The 20,024-nt window shown below is 39.5% G+C and overlaps 1 protein-coding gene across 20 annotated transcripts in view; it reads right to left on the bottom strand.

Annotated features, from left to right (window-relative positions):
* Window positions 1-20,024, bottom strand: part of LOC103030810 (NACHT, LRR and PYD domains-containing protein 12-like) — a 300,969-nt gene that overhangs the window by 91,365 nt on the left and 189,580 nt on the right. The window contains exon 7 of one of the 20 annotated variants that reach the window (XM_049468083.1): window positions 17,748-17,921. The exons of the other annotated variants lie outside the window; for them this stretch is intronic. Within the exon in view, the coding sequence (XP_049324040.1) occupies window positions 17,748-17,921 (174 nt within the window). The remainder of the gene's footprint in view (window positions 1-17,747; window positions 17,922-20,024) is intronic. 20 annotated transcript variants of the gene reach the window in all.

Below are 20,024 nucleotides of genomic sequence, written 5' to 3' on the forward strand. Positions count from 1 at the left end.
CCATATGACCAAGTCTCAGCCCTGTAGGCCTTACGGTTTCTTCTGCCCAATCACTTCTATGGCAGAAAAAGAATAAGAATAATAATAATAATAATAATCAGAACAATTACAATAGGGTTTCTAGCACTACGTGCTCGAACCCCTAATAATCAGAACAATTACAATAGGGTTTCTAGCACTACGTGCTCGAACCCCTAATAATAATAATCAGAACAATTACAATAGGGTTTCTAGCACTACGTGCTCGAACCCCTAATAATAATCAGAACAATTACAATAGGGTTTCTAGCACTACGTGCTCGAACCCCTAATAATAATAAATATAGCCGCAAGCGGCGATTTACGGGGTTCGAGCGTCACAGGCAAAGAGGCCCCTGGAGGCCAGTTAGGCTTAAAACCTGTTGCTGGTTGACCGTCATCACCAAACTGGATAACCAAGCTGGGTAACCAGCGTGACCATAAAGACCAAAATGACAATGCTAGATGAGTGGTGTGAGTAAACTAGTTGAAAAGCATTGATAAATTGAGCTGTAGTGTTCATCAGGTTTTATGTGGTGTCTTGCTGCACTCTAGTGGGCATTTGGTGAAACAACTTCAGTTCTTAAATTCAAAAAACACAAGGCATAAAAAGGGCATATAAATAACCCATATATAGTGTATAAGTTTTGACCTGATAAACATTCTGCCTGTCAAAAGCTTGCTGGAATGTGATTGGCTAATAGTGACCACAAAAGTGTCCATATCAAATTTTCATTTGGTGTACCATTAGTGCATGGGCCATAGATGATAATTGGCAAGGATGACCTTGATAGCTTGTATGGTTGTAGAGAAACAGCTATCGAGCATTGGCCCCGCCCCCTGGGGGGGTGTATGTCTACTTAAACTCACAGGGTATCTGAGAATCATGTAATGATCAAAGGTCTGAAGTGGTATTAGTGTCAGGTTAAGCATTCAAAAGTTATAAGTGTTAAAGACATTTTACTGCACCATTGTAAAACTAATTTGCATATGGCGGCCATATTGTTTATAAATGTAAAGATTTTTTTTTATAATTATTGAGGAGTAAGCTCTGCTGAACTGTTTGACACCAAACATGTCATGATTGGTCAAGGAGGCAAAGACAAGATCTCAAAAGTAGGTTTTGCATATTATGCAAATTAAAAAAAAATTAAGTGGGTGGAGCATAAATAAGAATGACCCAGGTGGCTGACTAGCATGACCAAGAAGGATAAATATGTTCAATTAAGCAAGACAAAAATGATTAAATAAGTTCAGCAGAGCTTTAATTTAGAATAATTCAAATGTAGCTGTTTCACCAAATGACCACCAGAGCGCAGCAAGAGACCACATATAACCTGCTGGAAATCTATCACTCTATAAGTAAGACAGAACATTCCCTATCAGTGTGTTTCTATTTATTAAAAAGAGAAGAAAAGTCCGATTGGGCTCCAAATTGGTACTCATGATTAAGTGGTCTGCATATATATGTGTGTAAATTTGTGTGTTGATAGGGTCAAAGGTTCCTGACTTCTGTCCATTTAGGTTTGAAAAAAGCGATAATACAGGCTTATGGCCTACAAAATGGCTGTTGCTCTTTGGCCATATTAGAGGCAAAAAATATCTGTTTTGGCTCAAAATTTGCAATCAAGATCACAATATCAGTCTATATATGTATGTCAATTTCTGTGTCGATAGGGTCAAAGGTTCCTGACTTATGTCCATTTAGGTTTGAAAAAAGCGATAATACAGGCTTGAGGCCTACAAAATCGCTGTAGTTTTCCAGCCGTTGTAGAGGGAAAACATGTCCGATTTGGCTGAAAATTTGCAATCAAGATCAGATTATCAGTCTATATATGTGTATAAATTTGTGTGTTGATAGGGTGAAAGGTTCCTGTCTTCTGTCCATTTAGGTTGGAAAATAGCGATAAATAGAATAAATTGAAAATAGTTATTTTTTCACTGTAGAGCCTACTGAAGACTTATTTGGCTCATACTTGGCAAATGTGCTTCAAATGTCATTGTTAATTAGTAGCTTCAACAGTTTTGGCATGTTTTAAACTTTGACAGAGTTTTGGCCAAATAACTCTGAAAAGGCTTTCACGTACATGTTTGATCAAGGTTTATGGGCCTCAAATAGTTAAAATGTCAAGATTTTTTTGATAATTATTTACCTACAGGGTCTCAAGATTGCATCAAGACCAAAGTTATTTTGATTGATTAAGGACTTAAAGACAAGTTCGAAAAGAGCAATTTTTACTCTTTTGGCCACTGATGAAAATCTTTCCATTTTTGGTAAATACATGTAATTACAAAGTTGTAAAGGCTACAGCAAAGTATACAACTAAAAAAGAATAACAAGCCTAGGCCACTTGTACCTTTAGATATAACTGATTTTCTGCTATAGCGCCCCCTTGAGGCCAATCAACTCCATATTTTAATGGATGATAGAAGGCCCTGAGATACATGTAGGGTATAAGTATCGTCCTGATTGGTCATTGTTTAGCATGTCAAAAGCTTGCTGGAAACTGATTGGCTAATAACGATCGCAAAAATTTGCATATCAAATTTTCCTTCTGTAAAACATTAGGACATAGGCCATAGATGATACATGCCAAAGGAGAGCTTCATAGCTTGTACGGTTCCTGAGAAACAGATTTTTAGCTTTGGCTCCGCCCCCTGGGGGCGTATGTCTACACAGATTGACGGGCTACCTCAGAATCATGTTGGCATCAACGGTCTAAAGTGGCATTAGTGTAGGTTTAAGCATTCAAAAGTTACAGCTGTTAGAGTAAATTTGGGTGTGCCACGGTAAGATTAATTTGCATATGGCGGCCATATTGTTTACAAATTTCACAATTTTTTTGATAATTATTGAGGTTGGGACTCTGCTGAGTTGTTTGACACCAAATATGACAGGATTGGTCAATGACCCTAGGACAAGTTCTCAAAAGTAGGTTTTGCATATTATGCTAAATAGCAAAAAATCTAAGTGGGCGGAGCTTAGTGGTTCTATTGACCTTTTTGATTTGCCATTAACCAAGGAATCATATAGTGCAAGAATTTTTGCTCTAGCTATCAGGGCGTGGCAGTTACGAGGCCTAACGCGTTGACCTTCGCCATAGCGCCCCCTTGAGGCCGATCGGGCTCATCTTTTGAATCTGAGTAGCGGTGAGAAGTACTACCATATGACCAAGTCTCAGCCCTGTAGGCCTTACGGTTTCTTCTGCCCGATCACTTCTATGGCAGAAAAAGAATAAGAATAATAATAATAAATATAGCCGCAAGCGGCGATTTACGGGGTTCGAGCGTCACAGGCAAAGAGGCCCCTGGAGGCCAGTTAGGCTTAAAACCTGTTGCTGGTTGACCGTCATCACCAAACTGGATAACCAAGCTGGGTAACCAGCGTGACCATAAAGACCATAATGGCAATGCTAGATGAGTGGTGTGAGTAAACTAGTTGAAAAGCATTGATAAATTGAGCTGTAGTGTTCATCAGGTTTTATGTGGTGTCTTACTGCACTCTAGTGGGCATTTGGTGAAACAAATTCAGTTCTTAAATTGAAAAAACACAAGGCATAAAAAGGGCATATAAATAACCCGTATATAGTATATAAGTTTTGACCTGATTAACATTCAGCCTGTTAAAAGCTTGCTGGAATGTGATTGGCTAATAGTGACCACAAAAGTGTCCATATCAAATTTTCATTTGGTGTACCATTAGTGCATGGGCCATAGATGATAATTGGCTAGGATGACCTTGATAGCTTGTATGGTTCTAGAGAAACAGCTATCGAGCATTGGCTGCGCCCCCTGGGGGGGTGTATGTCTACTTAAACTGACAGGGTATCTGAGAATCATGTAATGATGAAAGGACTGAAGTGGTATTAGTGTCAGGTTAAGCATTCAAAAGTTATAAGTGTTAAAGACATTTTACTGCACTGTGGTAGAACTAATTTGCATATAGCGGCCATATTGTTTACAAATGTAAAGATTTTTTTAATAATTATTGAGGAGTAAGCTCTGCTGAACTGTTTGACACCAAACATGTCATGATTGGTCAAGGATCCAAGGACAAGATCTCAAAAGTAGGTTTTGCATATTATGCTAATTTTAAAAAAAATTAAGTGGGTGGAGCATAAACAAGAATGACCCAGGCGGCTGACCATCATGAACAAGAAGGATAAAGATGTTCAATTAAGCAAGACAAGCAAGATTGAATAAGTTCAGCAGAGCTTTAATTTAGAATAATTCACCTGTAGCTGTTTCACCAAATGACCACCAGAGCGCAGCAAGAGACCACATATAACCTGCTGGAAATCTATCACTCTATAAGTAAGACAGAACATTCCCTATCAGTGTGTTTCTATTTATTAAAAAGAGAAGAAAAGTCCGATTGGGCTCCAAATTAGTACTCATGATCAAGTGGTCTGTATATATATACGTGTGTAAATTTGTGTGTTGATAGGGTCAAAGGTTCCTGACTTCTGTCCATTTAGGCTTGAAAAAAGCGATAATACAGGCTTATGGCCTACAAAATGGCTGTTGCTCTTTGGCCATATTAGAGGCAAAAAATATCTGATTTGGCTCAAAATTTGCAATCAAGATCACAATATCAGTCTATATATGTATGTAAATTTGTGTGTTGATAGGGTCAAAGGTTCCTGACTTCTGACCATTTAGGTTTGAAAAAAGTGATAATACAGGCTTATGGCCTACAAAATGGCTGTTGCTCTTTGGCCATATTAGAGGCAAAACATATCTGATTTGGCTCAAAATTTGCAATCAAGATCACAATATCAGTCTATATATGTATGTCAATTTCTGTGTCGATAGGGTCAAAGGTTCCTGACTTCTGTCCATTTAGATTTGAAAAAAGCGATAATACAGGCTTGAGGCCTACAAAATCGCTGTAGTTTTCCAGCCGTTGTAGAGGCAAAACATGTCCGATTTGGCTGAAAATTTGCAATCAAGATCAGATTATCAGTCTATATATGTGTATAAATTTGTGTGTCGATAGGGTGAAAGGTTCCTGTCTTCTGTCCATTTAGGTTGGAAAATAGCGATAAATAGAATAAATTGAAAATAGTTATTTTTTCACTGTAGAGCCTACTGAAGACTTATTTGGCTCATACTTGGCACATGTACTTCAAATGTCATTGTTAATTAGTAGCTTCAACAGTTTTGGCATGTTTTAAACTTTGACAGAGTTTTGGCCAAATAACTCTGAAAAGGCTTTCACGTACATGTTTGATCAAGGTTTATGGGCCTCAAATAGTTAAAATGTCAAGATTTTTTTGATAATTATTTACCTACAGGGTCTCAAGATTGCATCAAGACCAAATTTGTTTTGATTGATTAAGGACTTAAAGACAAGTTCGAAAAGAGCAATTTTTACTCTTTTGGCCACTGATGAAAATCTTTGCATTTTTGGTAAACACATGTAATTACAAAGTTGTAAAGGCTACAGCAAAGTATACAACTAAAAAAGAATAACATGCCTAGGCCACTTGTACCTTTAGATATAACTGATTTTCTGCTATAGCGCCCCCTTGAGGCCAATCAACGCCATATTTTAATGGATGATAGAAGGCCCTGAGATACATGTAGGGTATAAGTATCGTCCTGATTGGTCATTGTTTAGCATGTCAAAAGCTTGCTGGAATCTGATTGGCTAATAACGATCGCAAAAATTTGCATATCAAATTTTCCTTCTGTAAAACATTAGGACATAGGCCATAGATGATACATGCCAAAGGAGAGCTTCATAACTTGTACGGTTCCTGAGAAACAGATTTTTAGCTTTGGCTCCGCCCCCTGGAGGCGTACGTCTACATAGATTGACGGGCTACCTCAGAATCATGTTGGCATCAAAGTTGTAAAGTGGCATTAGTGTAAGTTTAAGCATTCAAAAGTTACAGCTGTTAGAGTAAATTTGGGTGTGCCACGGTAAGATTAATTTGCATATGGCGGCCATATTGTTTACAAATTTCACAATTTTTTCGATAATTATTGAGGTTGGGACTCTGCTGAGTTGTTTGACACCAAACGTGACAGGATTGGTCAATGACCCTAGGACAAGTTCTCAAAAGTAGGTTTTGCATATTATGCTAAATAGCAAAAAATCTAAGTGGGCGGAGCTTAGTGGTTCTATTGACCTTTTTGATTTGCCATTAACCAAGGAATCATATAATGCAAGAATTTTTGCTCTAGTTATCAGGGCGTAGGAGTTACGAGGCCAAACGCGTTGACCTTCGCCATAGCGCCCCCTTGAGGCCGATCGGGCTCATCTTTTGAATCTGAGTAGCGGTGAGAAGTACTACCATATGACCAAGTCTCAGCCCTGTAGGCCTTACGGTTTCTTCTGCCCAATCACTTCTATGGCAGAAAAAGAATAAGAACTATAATAATAATAATAATAATAATAATAATAATCAGAACAATTACAATAGGGTTTCTAGCACTACGTGCTCGAACCCCTAATAATAAATATAGCCGCAAGCGGCGATTTACGGGGTTCGAGCGTTACAGGCAAAGAGACCCCTGGAGGCCAGTTAGGCTTAAAACATGTTGCCGGTTGACCGGCATCGCCAAACTGGATGAGGATGACCAGCATGACCGTGAAGACCAAGCTAGATTACCAGCATGACTAATCTGGATGACAAACTTGTTGACCATATTGACCAAGCTGGAAGACCATAATGACCAAACTGGATGACCAGCATGGCAAAGGTGGTTGGCCAGTATGACCAAGCTGGAAGACCACCATTACTATGAGGACAAAGCTGAATGACCAGCAGGACCATAATGACCAATGTGAATGGCCAGCATGACCAAGCTGGATGGCCAGCATAACCAAGCTGGGTGACCAGCGTGACCATAAAGACCATAATGGCAATGCTAGATGAGTGGTGTGAGTAAACTAGTTGAAAAGCTTTGATAAATTGAGCTGTAGTGTTCATCAGGTTTTATGTGGTGTCTTACTGCACTCTAGTGCGCATTTGGTGAAACAAATTCAGTTCTTAAACTGAAAAAACACAAGGCATAAAAAGGGCATATAAATAACCCGTATATAGTATATAAGTTTTGACCTGATTAACATTCCGCCTGTTAAAAGCTTGCTGGAATGTGATTGGCTAATAGTGACCACAAAAGTGTCCATATCAAATTTTCATTTGGTGTACCATTAGTGCATGGGCCATAGATGATAATTGGCTAGGATGACCTTGATAGCTTGTATGGTTCTAGAGAAACAGCTATCGAGCATTGGCCCCGCCCCCTGGGAGTGTATGTCTACTTAAACTGACAGGGTATCTGAGAATCATGTAATGATCAAAGGACTGAAGTGGTATTAGTGTCAGGTTAAGCATTCAAAAGTTATAAGTGTTAAAGACATTTTACTGCACCATGGTAGAACTCATTTGCATATGGCGGCCATATTGTTTATAAATCTAAAGGTTTTTTTAATAATTATTGAGGAGTAAGCTCTGCTGAACTGTTTGACACCAAACATGTCATGATTGGTCAAGGATCCAAGGACAAGATCTCAAAAGTAGGTTTTGCATATTATGCAAATTTAAAAAAAAATTAAGTGTGTGGAGCATAAACAAGAATGACCCAGGTGGCTGACCATCATGAACAAGAAGGATAAATATGTTCAATTAAGCAAGACAAGCAAGATTGAATAAGTTCAGCAGAGCTTTAATTTAGAATAATTCAAATGTAACTGTTTCACCAAATGACCACCAGAGCGCAGCAAGAGACCACATATAACCTGCTGGAAATCTATCACTCTATAAGTAAGACAGAACATTCCCTATCAGTGTGTTTCTATTTATTAAAAAGAGAAGAAAAGTCCGATTGGGCTCCAAATTGGTACTCATGATCAAGTGGTCTGTATATACATGTATGTAAATTTGTGTGTTGATAGGGTCAAATGTTCCTTACTTCTGACCATTTAGGTTTGAAAAAAGTGATAATACAGGCTTATGGCCTACAAAATGGCTGTTGCTCTTTGGCCATATTAGAGGCAAAAAATATCTGATTTGGCTCAAAATTTGCAATCATGATCACAATATCAGTCTATATATGTATGTCAATTTCTGTGTCAATAGGGTCAAAGGTTCCTGACTTCTGTCAATTTAGATTTGAAAAAAGCGATAATACAGGCTTGAGGCCTACAAAATCGCTGTAGTTTTCCAGCCGTTGTAGAGGCAAAATATGTCCGATTTGGCTGAAAATTTGCAATCAAGATCAGATTATCAGTCTATATATGTGTATAAATTTGTGTGTTGATAGGGTGAAAGGTTCATGTCTTCTGTCCATTTAGGTTGGAAAATAGCGATAAATGGAATAAATTGAAAATAGTTATTTTTTCACTGTAGAGCCTACTGAAGACTTATTTGGCTCATACATGGCACATGTGCTTCAAATGTCATTGTTAATTAGTAGCTTCAACAGTTTTGGCATGTTTTAAACTTTGACAGAGTTTTGGCCAAATAACTCTGAAAAGGCTTTCACGTACATGTTTGATCAAGGTGTTGGGGCCATAAAAAGTTAAAATTCTAACATTTTTTTGATAATTATTTACCTACATGGTCTCAAGATTGTGAAAAGACCAAAGTTGATTTAATTGGTTGAATATCCAGGGACTAGTTCAAAAAGTGCAATTTTTACTCTACTGGCCACTGATGCAAAACAATACATTTTTGGTAAAGACATGTAATTACAAAGTTGTAAAGGTTACAGCAAAGCATAAAACTCAAAAAGAATAACAAGCCTAGGCCACTTGTACCTTTAGATATAACTGATTTTCTGCTATAGCGCCCCCTAGAGGCCAATCAACGCCATATTTTAATGGATGATAGAAGGCCCTCATATACATGTACAATATAAGTATCGTCCTGATTGGTGATTGTTTAGCCTGTCAAAAGCTTGCTGTAATCTGATTGGCTAATAGCGACCACAAAAATTCACACATCAAAATATCCTTCAGTAGTCCATTAGGACATAGGCCACAGAGGATACATGCCAAACGAGAGCTTGATAGCTTGTACGGTTCTTGAGAAACAGATTTTTAGCTTTGGCTCCGCCCCCTGGGGGCGTATGTCTACACAGATTGACGGGCTACCTCAGAATCATGTTGGCATTAAAGTTGTAAAGTGGCATTAGTGTAGGTTTAAGCATTCAAAAGTTACAGCTGTTAGAGTAAATTTGGGTGTGCCACGGTAAGATTAATTTGCATATGGCGGCCATATTGTTTACAAATTTCACAATTTTTTCGATAATTATTGAGGTTGGGACTCTGCTGAGTTGTTTGACACCAAATATGACAGGATTGGTCAATGACCCTAGGACAAGTTCTCAAAAGTAGGTTTTGCATATTCTGCTAAATAGCAAAAAATCTAAGTGGGCGGAGCTTAGTGGTTCTATTGACCTTTTTGATTTGCCATTAACCAAGGAATCATATAATGCAAGAATTTTTGCTCTAGCTATCAGGGCGTAGGAGTTACGAGGCCAAACACGTTGACCTTCCCCATAGCGCCCCCTTGAGGCCGATCGGGCTCATCTTTTGAATCTGAGTAGCGGTGAGAAGTACTACCATATGACCAAGTCTCAGCCCTGTAGGCCTTACGCTTTCTTCTGCCCAATCACTTCTATGGCAGAAAAAGAATAAGAACTATAATAATAATAATAATAATAATAATAATCAGAACAATTACAATAGGGTTTCTAGCACTACGTGCTCGAACCCCTAATAATAATAATAATAATCAGAACAATTACAATAGGGTTTCTAGCACTACGTGCTCGAACCCCTAATAATAATCAGAACAATTACAATAGGGTTTCTAGCACTACGTGCTCGAACCCCTAATAATCAGAACAATTACAATAGGGTTTCTAGCACTACGTGCTCGAACCCCTAATAATCAGAACAATTACAATAGGGCTTCTAGCACTACGTGCTCGAACCCCTAATAATAAGAAAAATCTTAGCAAAAACAATAGGGTTCTACGCACCTTCGGTGCTTGAACCCTAATTATAGGAATAAAGAAATACATTTAATTACAATAATTATAAACAATGTGATAAACTGTAGATGGATGAATCAGTTTGAATGAGTAAATCTGTAGTCTAGATTAGAAATGATATCTACAGCTTGGGTTCCTAAATCTCTTAGTCTCCCCAACAAACACACACACACACACACACTCACTGTTACACACAGGGTTATTCTATTTTACACAGAGTCACTGAGGAGACAGAATTATTAAACCCAATCCCTGCATAGAGGGGCTGAGTGAAGGTGGTGTAGTGTGTGTGTAAGTGTGTGAGAGTGTGTGAGGGTGTATCAGTGGAGACGCTGTAGAAGGACAGAGTGCCGGCGGGACAGTCCACATACACTCCTACTCTCCTACAGCCGGAGGGAGGAGGGGGGAGACGAGTTCTGTTATTATTGTGATAAACAGTGTATCTGTTACCAGAGCAGTTCAGACTCCAGGAGTTTATATTCCCTCCAAACTGACAGTCTGATCCTCCTCCTTTCCTGCTGATGGTTTTATAACTCAGAGCTACTTCAGCTTCTCCTCCTCCTCTCCACTCAGCCTCCCAGTAACAGCGTCCAGTAACTCCCTCTCTACTCAGAACCTGCTGATACATATCAAACCTCTCTGGATGATCAGGATACGACTGCAGCTTCTCTCTCCATCTCCACTCCACCCTCCTGTTCTCCTCACTCAGAGAGAGACAAGGGTTTACTGTGTTTGGATCCAGTGTGAAATCACAGAACCCTGAGCACAAAAACACACATTACACAGTGTTTATTAGAGTGTGTTTGTGTGAGTTTATGTTTGTGTGAGAGTGTTTGTGTGAGTGTATGTTTGTGTGAGTGTGTTTGTGTGGGTGTGTTTGTGTAAGTGTGTGTGTGTGGGTGCGTTTGTGCGTGTTTGTATAAGTGTATGTTTGTTTGTGTCAGTCTTTATTTGTGAGTGTGTGTATGTTTGTGTGAGTGTGTTTGTGTGAGTGTGTGTTTGTGTGAGTGTGTTTGTGTGAGTGTGTGTGTGTGTGTTTGTGTGAGTGTATGTTTGTGTGAGTGTGTTTGTGTGAGTGTGTGTTTGTGTTTGTGTGAGTGAGTGTGTGTTTGTGTGAGTGTGTGAGTGAGTGTGTGTTTGTGTGAGTGAGCGTGTGTTTGTGTTTGTGTGAGTGAGTGTGTGTTTGTGTGAGTATATGTTTGTGTGAGTGTGTTTGTGTGAGTGTATTTGTGTGAGTGAGTGTGTGTTTGTGTGAGTATATGTTTGTGTGAGTGTGTTTGTGTGAGTGTGTTTGTGTTTGTGTGAGTGTGTTTGTGTGAGTGTGTGTTTGTGTGAGTGTGTTTGTGTGAGTGAGTGTGTGTTTGTGTGAGTGTATGTTTGTGTGGGTGTGTTTGTGTAAGTGTGTGTGTGTGGGTGCGTTTGTGCGTGTTTGTATGAGTGTGTGTATGTTTGTGTGAGTGTGTTTGTGTGAGTGAGTGTGTGTTTGTGTGAGTGAGTGTGTGTTTGTGTGAGTGTGTTTGTGTGAGTGAGCGTGTGTTTGTGTGAGTGTGTTTGTGTGAGTGAGCGTGTGTTTGTGTGAGTGTGTTTGTGTGAGTGAGTGTGTGTTTGTGTGTGTGAGTGTGTGTTTGTATGTGTGAGTGTGTGGTTGTGTGGGTGTGTTTGTGTGAGTGAGTGTGTGTTTGTGTTTGTGTGAGTGAGTGTGTGTTTGTGTGAGTGTGTGAGTGAGTGTGTGTTTGTGTGAGTGAGCGTGTGTTTGTGTGAGTGTGTGAGTGAGCGTGTGTTTGTGTGAGTGTGTGAGTGAGTGTGTGTTTGTGTGAGTGAGCGTGTGTTTGTGTGAGTGAGTGAGTGTGTGTTTGTGTGAGTGAGTGAGTGAGTGTGTGTTTGTGTGAGTGTGTGAGTGAGTGTGTGTTTGTGTGAGTGAGTGAGTGAGTGTGTGTTTGTGTGAGTGTGTGAGTGAGTGTGTGTTTGTGTGAGTGAGCGTGTGTTTGTGTGAGTGTGTGAGTGAGCGTGTGTTTGTGTGAGTGTGTGAGTGAGTGTGTGTTTGTGTGAGTGAGCGTGTGTTTGTGTGAGTGAGTGAGTGTGTGTTTGTGTGAGTGTGTGTTTGTGTGAGTGTGTGAGTGAGTGTGTGTTTGTGTGAGTGAGTGAGTGAGTGTGTGTTTGTGTGAGTGTGTGAGTGAGTGTGTGTTTGTGTGAGTGAGTGTGTGTTTGTGTGAGTGAGTGTGTGTTTGTGTGAGTGAGTGTGTGTTTGTGTGAGTGTGTTTGTGTGAGTGAGTGTGTGTGTGTTTGTGTGAGTGAGTGTGTGTGTGTGTTTGTGTGAGTGTGTTTGTGTGGGTGTGTTTGTGTGGGTGTGTTTGTGTGGGTGTGTTTGTGTGGGTGTGTTTGTGTGGGTGTGTTTGTGTGGGTGTGTTTGTGTGAGTGAGTGTGTGTGAGTGAGTGTGTGTGAGTGAGTGTGTGTTTGTGTGTGTGAGTGTGTGGTTGTGTGAGTGTGTTTGTGTGAGTGAGTGTGTGTTTGTGTGAGTGAGTGTGTGTTTGTGTGAGTGAGTGTGTGTTTGTGTGAGTGTGTTTGTGTGAGTGAGTGTGTGTTTGTGTGAGTGTGTTTGTGTGAGTGTGTTTGTGTGAGTGTGTTTGTGTGAGTGAGCGTGTGTGTGTGTTTGTGTGTGTGAGTGTGTGGTTGTGTGGGTGTGTTTGTGTGAGTGAGCGTGTGTTTGTGTGTGTGAGTGTGTGTTTGTGTGAGTGTGTTTGTGTGAGTGTGTTTGTGTGAGTATGTGTTTGTGTGAGTAAGTGTGTGTTTGTGTGAGTGTATTTGTGTGAGTGAGTGTGTGTTTGTGTGAGTGTGTGTTTGTGTGAGTGTGTTTGTGTGAGTGAGTGTGTGTTTGTGTGAGTGTGTGTTTGTGTGAGTGTGTTTGTGTGAGTGAGTGTGTGTTTGTGTGAGTGTGTTTGTGTGAGTGAGCGTGTGTTTGTGTGTGTGAGTGTGTGTTTGTGTGAGTGTGTTTGTGTGAGTGTGTTTGTGTGAGTATGTGTTTGTGTGAGTAAGTGTGTGTTTGTGTGAGTGTGTGTTTGTGTGAGTGTGTGTTTGTGTGAGTGTGTTTGTGTGAGTGAGTGTGTGTTTGTGTGAGTGTGTGTTTGTGTGAGTGTGTTTGTGTGAGTGAGTGTGTGTTTGTGTGAGTGTATTTGTGTGAGTGAGTGTGTGTTTGTGTGAGTGTGTGTTTGTGTGAGTGTGTTTGTGTGAGTGAGTGTGTGTTTGTGTGAGTGAGTGTGTGTTTGTGTGAGTGTATTTGTGTGAGTGAGTGTGTGTTTGTGTGAGTGTGTGTTTGTGTGAGTGTGTTTGTGTGAGTGAGTGTGTGTTTGTGTGAGTGTATTTGTGTGAGTGAGTGTGTGTTTGTGTGAGTGTGTGTTTGTGTGAGTGAGTGTGTGTTTGTGTGAGTGTGTGTTTGTGTGAGTGAGCGTGTGTTTGTGTGAGTGTGTTTGTGTGAGTGTGTTTGTGTGAGTGTGTTTGTGAGTGTGTTTGTGTGAGTAAGTGTGTGTTTGTGCGAGTGAGCATGTGTTTGTGCGTGTGTGTTTGTGTGAGTGTGTTTGTGTAAGTGAGCATGTGTTTGCGTGAGTGTGTTTGTGTGAGTGTGTTTGTGTAAGTGAGCATGTGTTTGCGTGAGTGTGTTTGTTTGAGTGTGTTTGTGTGAGTGAGTGTGTGTTTTGTGAGTGAGCGTGTGTTTGTGTGAGTGAGTGTGTGTGTGTGAGTGTGTTTGTGTGAGTGTATCTGTGTATATATGTGTGTGTTTGTGTTTAACTTACATTTCTTTGGTCCTGGTTTTATTCTGACTGCCCCTCCAGATTCCATTCTACACAAATACACACACACACACAGACAGAAAACAGTGTAAACTAAAGTCTCTCTCTTGTTCTATCTCTATTTGCCGCCCTCCCAATTTTTTTTCTAATAATTCCCAGTGTTTGACATTTGTGATATTTAAATAATTCAAATCATTGAATTTTATCAGGAGACAAAGAGAAAGTGCAGCTTTCTTTCTTTTTTTTTTACATGATAAAGAATCTTAGCAAAAATAACAAATTAACAAACATAATTTAAACAAAAAAAATACTGTTTAAGTGACAACAAGTAATGAATAAAAAAGTAAACACATTTAGGCCCATAAATATTTGGACAGTGACACAATTTTCATTATTAGGGCTCAGGATGCCACCAGACTGGATAAACTTGATTTTACACCATGGGAAATATTCCAGAACTAATGTATTTAGAATAAATACTAATAATGTATAGTTTAGAATAAAATATGTACTTCTGTCATCCTTACAGAACTATATCAAATGTTTCAGCACTGTAGACATAATGTTATAATGTTTTAAACTCCAGTTATAAACCTTTTAAACATTCTCAAGCCTGTAAATTCACCATCCAATCAGTTCACAGTTACAGAGATGCTAGTGTCCTTAGTGTGTAAAACTTGTTTACTGTGGAAAAATGGCACACTAGTGTCACAAGACAGTACTGGGTTTACGAGAATGAGATGAGGCAAGATATTAACAATATATATATATATATATATATATTTCAAAGTTTAAAGGAGATTGTTGTGGACTTCAGGAGAACTCACACACAGCACACACCTCTGTTCATCAACGGAACTGCTGTGGAGAGGGTGAGCAGCACCAAGTTCCTGGGTGTGCACGTCACAGAGGACCTCTCATGGAGCACCAACTCAGCATCACTGGCCAGGAAGGCAAATCAGCGTCTCTACTTTCTCCGCAAGCTGAGAAGAGCTGGAGGCCCCACCCCCATCATGACCACCTTCTACAGAGGGGCCATCGAGAGCATCCTGACCAGCTGTTTCACCGTGTGGTACGGGGCCTGCACAGCATCCGGCCGCAGGACCCTCCAGCGCATCGTGAGAGCAGGTGAGAAGATTGTTGGCACCTCTCTCCCCTCCCTTCAGGACTTGTACAGCTCCTGCCTCACACGGAAAGCCCTCTGTCTGGCAGGAGATCCCTCTCACCCACTACACAGCTTCTTCAGCCGGCTGCCATCAGGGAGGAGACTGCGGAGACTCGGGGCGAGGACCAGCAGACTGCGAGATAGCCCCATCCATCAGGCTGTGAGGATGCTGAACTCTCTTCCTGCTCTACCCCATCCCAATCCTGCCCCCAGCACACACTCACTCAGCATCCTGACCCCGCCACTAATAAAGTACTGAAACTCTGCACTACAATGCACAAAGTACTGGTCCCTTCCAAACGGACTTGCACTACACACCCAATATCTGATATACTTGCACTGTCAATTCGCACTTTAATTCCCCATAAACTGTGAACTTTAAGAACTTACGCACTCATTCACTTTACCTGCCTTAAGCTATATACGACATACCATATTTGCACTGCTGATATATACTATTTATACTGTCATTCCATCTCAATCACCATCAATATTGCACTATTGTCTTACGTATGTTTATTGTGTCTTGTTGTTTTGTACATATAGTGTCTCCCACTCTTTTATATTATATCTATTTCTTTTTTTTTTTTACTTATATTTATATATCTATTTCTCACCACACTACTGCACCTTGTTTTTGTCTCATGTATGTCTATTGTGTCCCTGCTGTATTGTACTCACAGTGTCTCCCATTCTCTTTTATTATATCTATTATCTGTACTTGCTGTAAAATTGGGAAGGAGAGTAACGTAATTTAAATTCTCTGTATGTCCTGTACATATGCAGTATTGACAATAAAACTACTTGACTTGACTTGACTTGAAATATATGACTGAAAATATTTTGCTGAACTACAGGGGATTTTTTCAAAATGTTGAAAGTAATCATCCTATAATGGAGGTGAATAAAGTTTAATTTTGAGTATTCTAGTCGGTTGTTCCATAAATCAACAACGTATCTCCTATATGATCTCACATGAGTCTCTTCAGACCTTACAAATATCCCCTTGAGGTTCTATGCAGACCTGGCAACCTATCCGTTGTGTCAAGGTGCTTTCAGATTGCACACAATAAGCAGCACCACTGTACAATGAACCCCAATGGGTTCAATTGTTTCACCAAAGCCAGCAGTTTGCCTCTGGGTGTGATTTACATCCTGATTGGTCTCTTCTTGTGCTCGGTGGATCTATCAGTGTTTTCTGTGGGCGGGATTTACGCTCATCTGCTCTCTTTTGCAGGGTTCAGTGTAGTTCTGCAGGTCATCGGCAGAGGGCTGGAATGCAGGGTACATAAAATCCACTGCTCCATCTGATGCTTTTAGCCTCTAATCTACTGAAATAGGTATGTTTAGCTAATGTAGCTATTTGTTACATAAATTGTAATTTATGTATTAATATATTATTTCAACATTTTAATGGGTGAGTTTATTTTGTTCTTGCACTTTTGGTATATTTTATTTACGTTATTTAAAATGAATTATAAAACATACACATTCTCAGACCCAGTCTTAGTTGAGATTTTTAGGAGAAGCACATTCATGTGGTTAAGTTCTGACAGTCCGGCTCATCAGATGATGTCATGACAGCTCCAGATTATCGTGACCAAGCCATATTTGCATGGGTTTGTATATTTGTGATTGTATGTTTGGGTGTGTGAGTGTGTGTATGTTTGTATGAGTGTATGTTTGTGAGAGTGTGTCATTATGTGATGTATAACAACACTTTTTACTGGTGCAGGGTGGTTAATTTAATTAATTTTACTAATTAAATTGCTGTTTTAATTTCAGATTGCACATCTTAATATATAAAAACTGTCAGATTTCTAATATTTTGCACTTTTTCCTTAACTGAAACATAGGGAGTTTGTTTTTACACTGTGTTTAATATCAAAACTACAAGTGAGATTAATGGAAGCTGCTTGCTATTCTTAAAAATAGAATAATTATTTACACGATTTAATTGTGCACACCCAGAACAATAACTTAATAATTTAATTCTCCACTTTTACCATAATTATAATTTTCAAACACACACCTCAGAACAGTTGTTCATACCTGACTGTGTAGCCTGGATCTTCTGGTCTAGCAGAGAGCAGCTGTTGTCCTGATTCTCCTGGGTGGTTGTAGGTTAGATCCAATTCCTTTAGGTGGGAGGGCCTTGAACTCAGAGCTGCAGCCAAAGAACAACAGCCTTTCTCTGTGACCATACAACCAGATAACCTGCACAAAAAGAGGAAAATCAAAGAGACAAGTTTAGAGGAAGGAAAATTATATTCCATTGTATTTAGAATTTGGACAGCAGAAAGCTGGTTTTAACAACTACATATTTTTGTTTATGTTTATCATTTGATACTACAGAAAACTAAATTCTATGAGCACATTAAATGTTTAATGTATGTTAAAAGCTTTAGCAATATACACTACTTAAAAATAATATTATGCCTGTGTTGTTTTCTAATTACAGACTATATGTTCCGGTGACCACTGATGAAAGCTGAAGAGCTGCTTAGTGGTGGTCTATGGGGTCCTGAACATTGAGGAATAGGGTAAAAGAAGCATGATAAAGTCTACAGAGAAACAGAACCAATGCTAAACTGTTAATATAGACCTATACAGTGCTGCTATATGCTCAGTGGAGTAAAAATCATAACATGTGTATAACCAAGGGGGTCGTCACAGTATTATTCTTGTTCAGTATAGAGTGTAAGAGTTTGTAAAGTATTGGAAATACAATATAATTCAGTAATGAATTACAGGAAGTACTGACCTGAGTGTCTCCAGTTTGCAGTGTGAACTCTTCAGTCCAGCAGAGAGTAGCTCCACTCCTGAATCCTGCAGGTCATTGTTACTGAGGTCCAGCTCTTTCAGACAGGAGCTTTCCAGCTTTAAAACTGATTCCAGATTTTCACACGTTTTTACTCCAAGATTACAGCTAGCTAGTCTGCAGAGTGAGAAAACAAATAACTTACAGTAAAGGTGGGCTTTTAATGGGGTATATGCTTCAGAAAAGAGAATGTCAGTAAAGGTTCAGAGTACCCTGGTGAGATCACGGTCTGCTAGTCTATAAGCCTAGACGGTAGCCATTTAACACTATCGCTTAGTACATACTGTCCCTTTATGGTTGTGAAAAACAACTACTTAGATTAACTAACGAATTAAATATACAGTACAGGCCAAAAGTTTGGACACACCTTCTCATCTAATGCGTTTTCTTTATTGTCATGACTATTTACATTGTAGATTCTCACTGAAGGCATCACAACTATGAATAAACACATGGGAGTTATGTACTTAATAAAAAAGGTGAAATAACTGAAAACATGTTTTATATTCTAGTTTCTTCAAAATAGCCACCCTTTGCTCTGATTACTGCTTTGCACAATCTTGGCATTCTCTCAATGAGCTTCAAGAGGTAGTCACCTGAAATGGTGTTCAGGTGTGTCTTATCAGGGATAATTAGTGGAATTTCTTGCTTTATCAATGGGGTTGGGGCCATCAGTTGTGTTGTGCAGGAGTCAGATTACTTCACAGCCGACAGCCCTATTGGACAACTGTTAAAATTCATATTATGGCAAAAACCAATCAGCTAACTAAAGAAAAATGAGTGGACATCATTACTTTAAGAAATGAAGGTCAGTCAGTCTGGAAAATTGCAAAAACTTTAAATGTGTCCCCAAGTGGAGTCGCAAAAATCATCAAGCGCTACAACGAAACTGGCACATATGAGTACCAACCCAGGAAAGGAAGACCAAGAGTCACCTCTGCTTCTCAGGAAGAGGTCATCCGAGTCACCAGCCTCCGAAATCGCAAGTTAACAGCAGCTCAGATCATAGACCAGTTGAATGCCACACAGAGTTCTAGCAGCAGACCCATCTCTACAACAACTGTTAAGAAGAGACTGCACAAATCAGGCCTTTACGGTCAAATAGCTGCTAGGAAACCACTGCTCAGGAGAGGCAACATACAGAATAGATTTGTTTGGGCCAAGAAACACAAGGAATGGACGGTAGACCAGTGGAAATCTGTGCTTTGGTCTGATGAGTCCAAATTTGAGATCTTTGGTTCCAACTGCCGTGTCTTTGTGAGATGCAGAAAAGGTGAACGGATGGATTCCACATGCCTGGTTCCCACTGTGAAGCATGGAGGAGGAGCTGTGATGGTGTAGTGGTGTTTCGCTGGCGACATTGTTGGGGATTTTTTAAAAAATTGAAGGCACACTGAACCAGCATGGCTACCACAGCATCCTACTTTGCGCAGAGTTAGTTTTGTTGGACGATCATTTATTTTTCAACAGGACAATGACCACAAGCACACCTCCAGCTGTGTAATGTGGGGTATTTGACCAAGAAGGAGAGTGATGGAGTGCTGCGGCAGATGACCGTGCCTCCACAGTAGTGCTGGACGATATGGCCAAAATTCATATCACGATATATTCCTTAATTTCGGTCGAGACGATATAATTCCGATATCGATACAAATACTTAGAAGGCCTCAGAAAACTGCTAAGAATCCCTGCAATGGAAATACGTACCTACTAGGGGTGGGCGATATGCCCCTAAAATAATATCACAATATTTCATGGTATTATCGCGATAACGATACTCTTGGCGATATGACAAAAAACCTTTTTTATTATTGTATACGATATGATATTGCACACCTTTAAGATATTTAAAAAAAAACAATAATTTTAGCAGATTTATAACAGAAGTCAATAATTGAGAATTACATGATACTAATAATAATAATGCACTCCAAATATCTCCATATATCCAGTATATATATCCATATATAAGTAAAATAAATGACACTTAACAGATATAATCTGTCTCTAGTAGATATTTAATAGGAAATTAGAAATGTGTGAGTTTTTCTTTTGCTTAAAACAGCAAAAAAATTAGTACCCTGATGTGATAATTAGGGGTGAGTGATGTGGCACGATATTTCAGAGTATAATATCGTGATATATGATATGGCACACCCCTAGTACCTACTACTGTCTACTTAATTTAAGTCTTTGAAACCTCCTTTCACGAAAACATTA

The sequence above is a fragment of the Astyanax mexicanus genome, chromosome 1, assembly GCF_023375975.1.
Source record: "Astyanax mexicanus isolate ESR-SI-001 chromosome 1, AstMex3_surface, whole genome shotgun sequence".
Classification (NCBI taxonomy): domain Eukaryota; kingdom Metazoa; phylum Chordata; class Actinopteri; order Characiformes; family Acestrorhamphidae; genus Astyanax; species Astyanax mexicanus.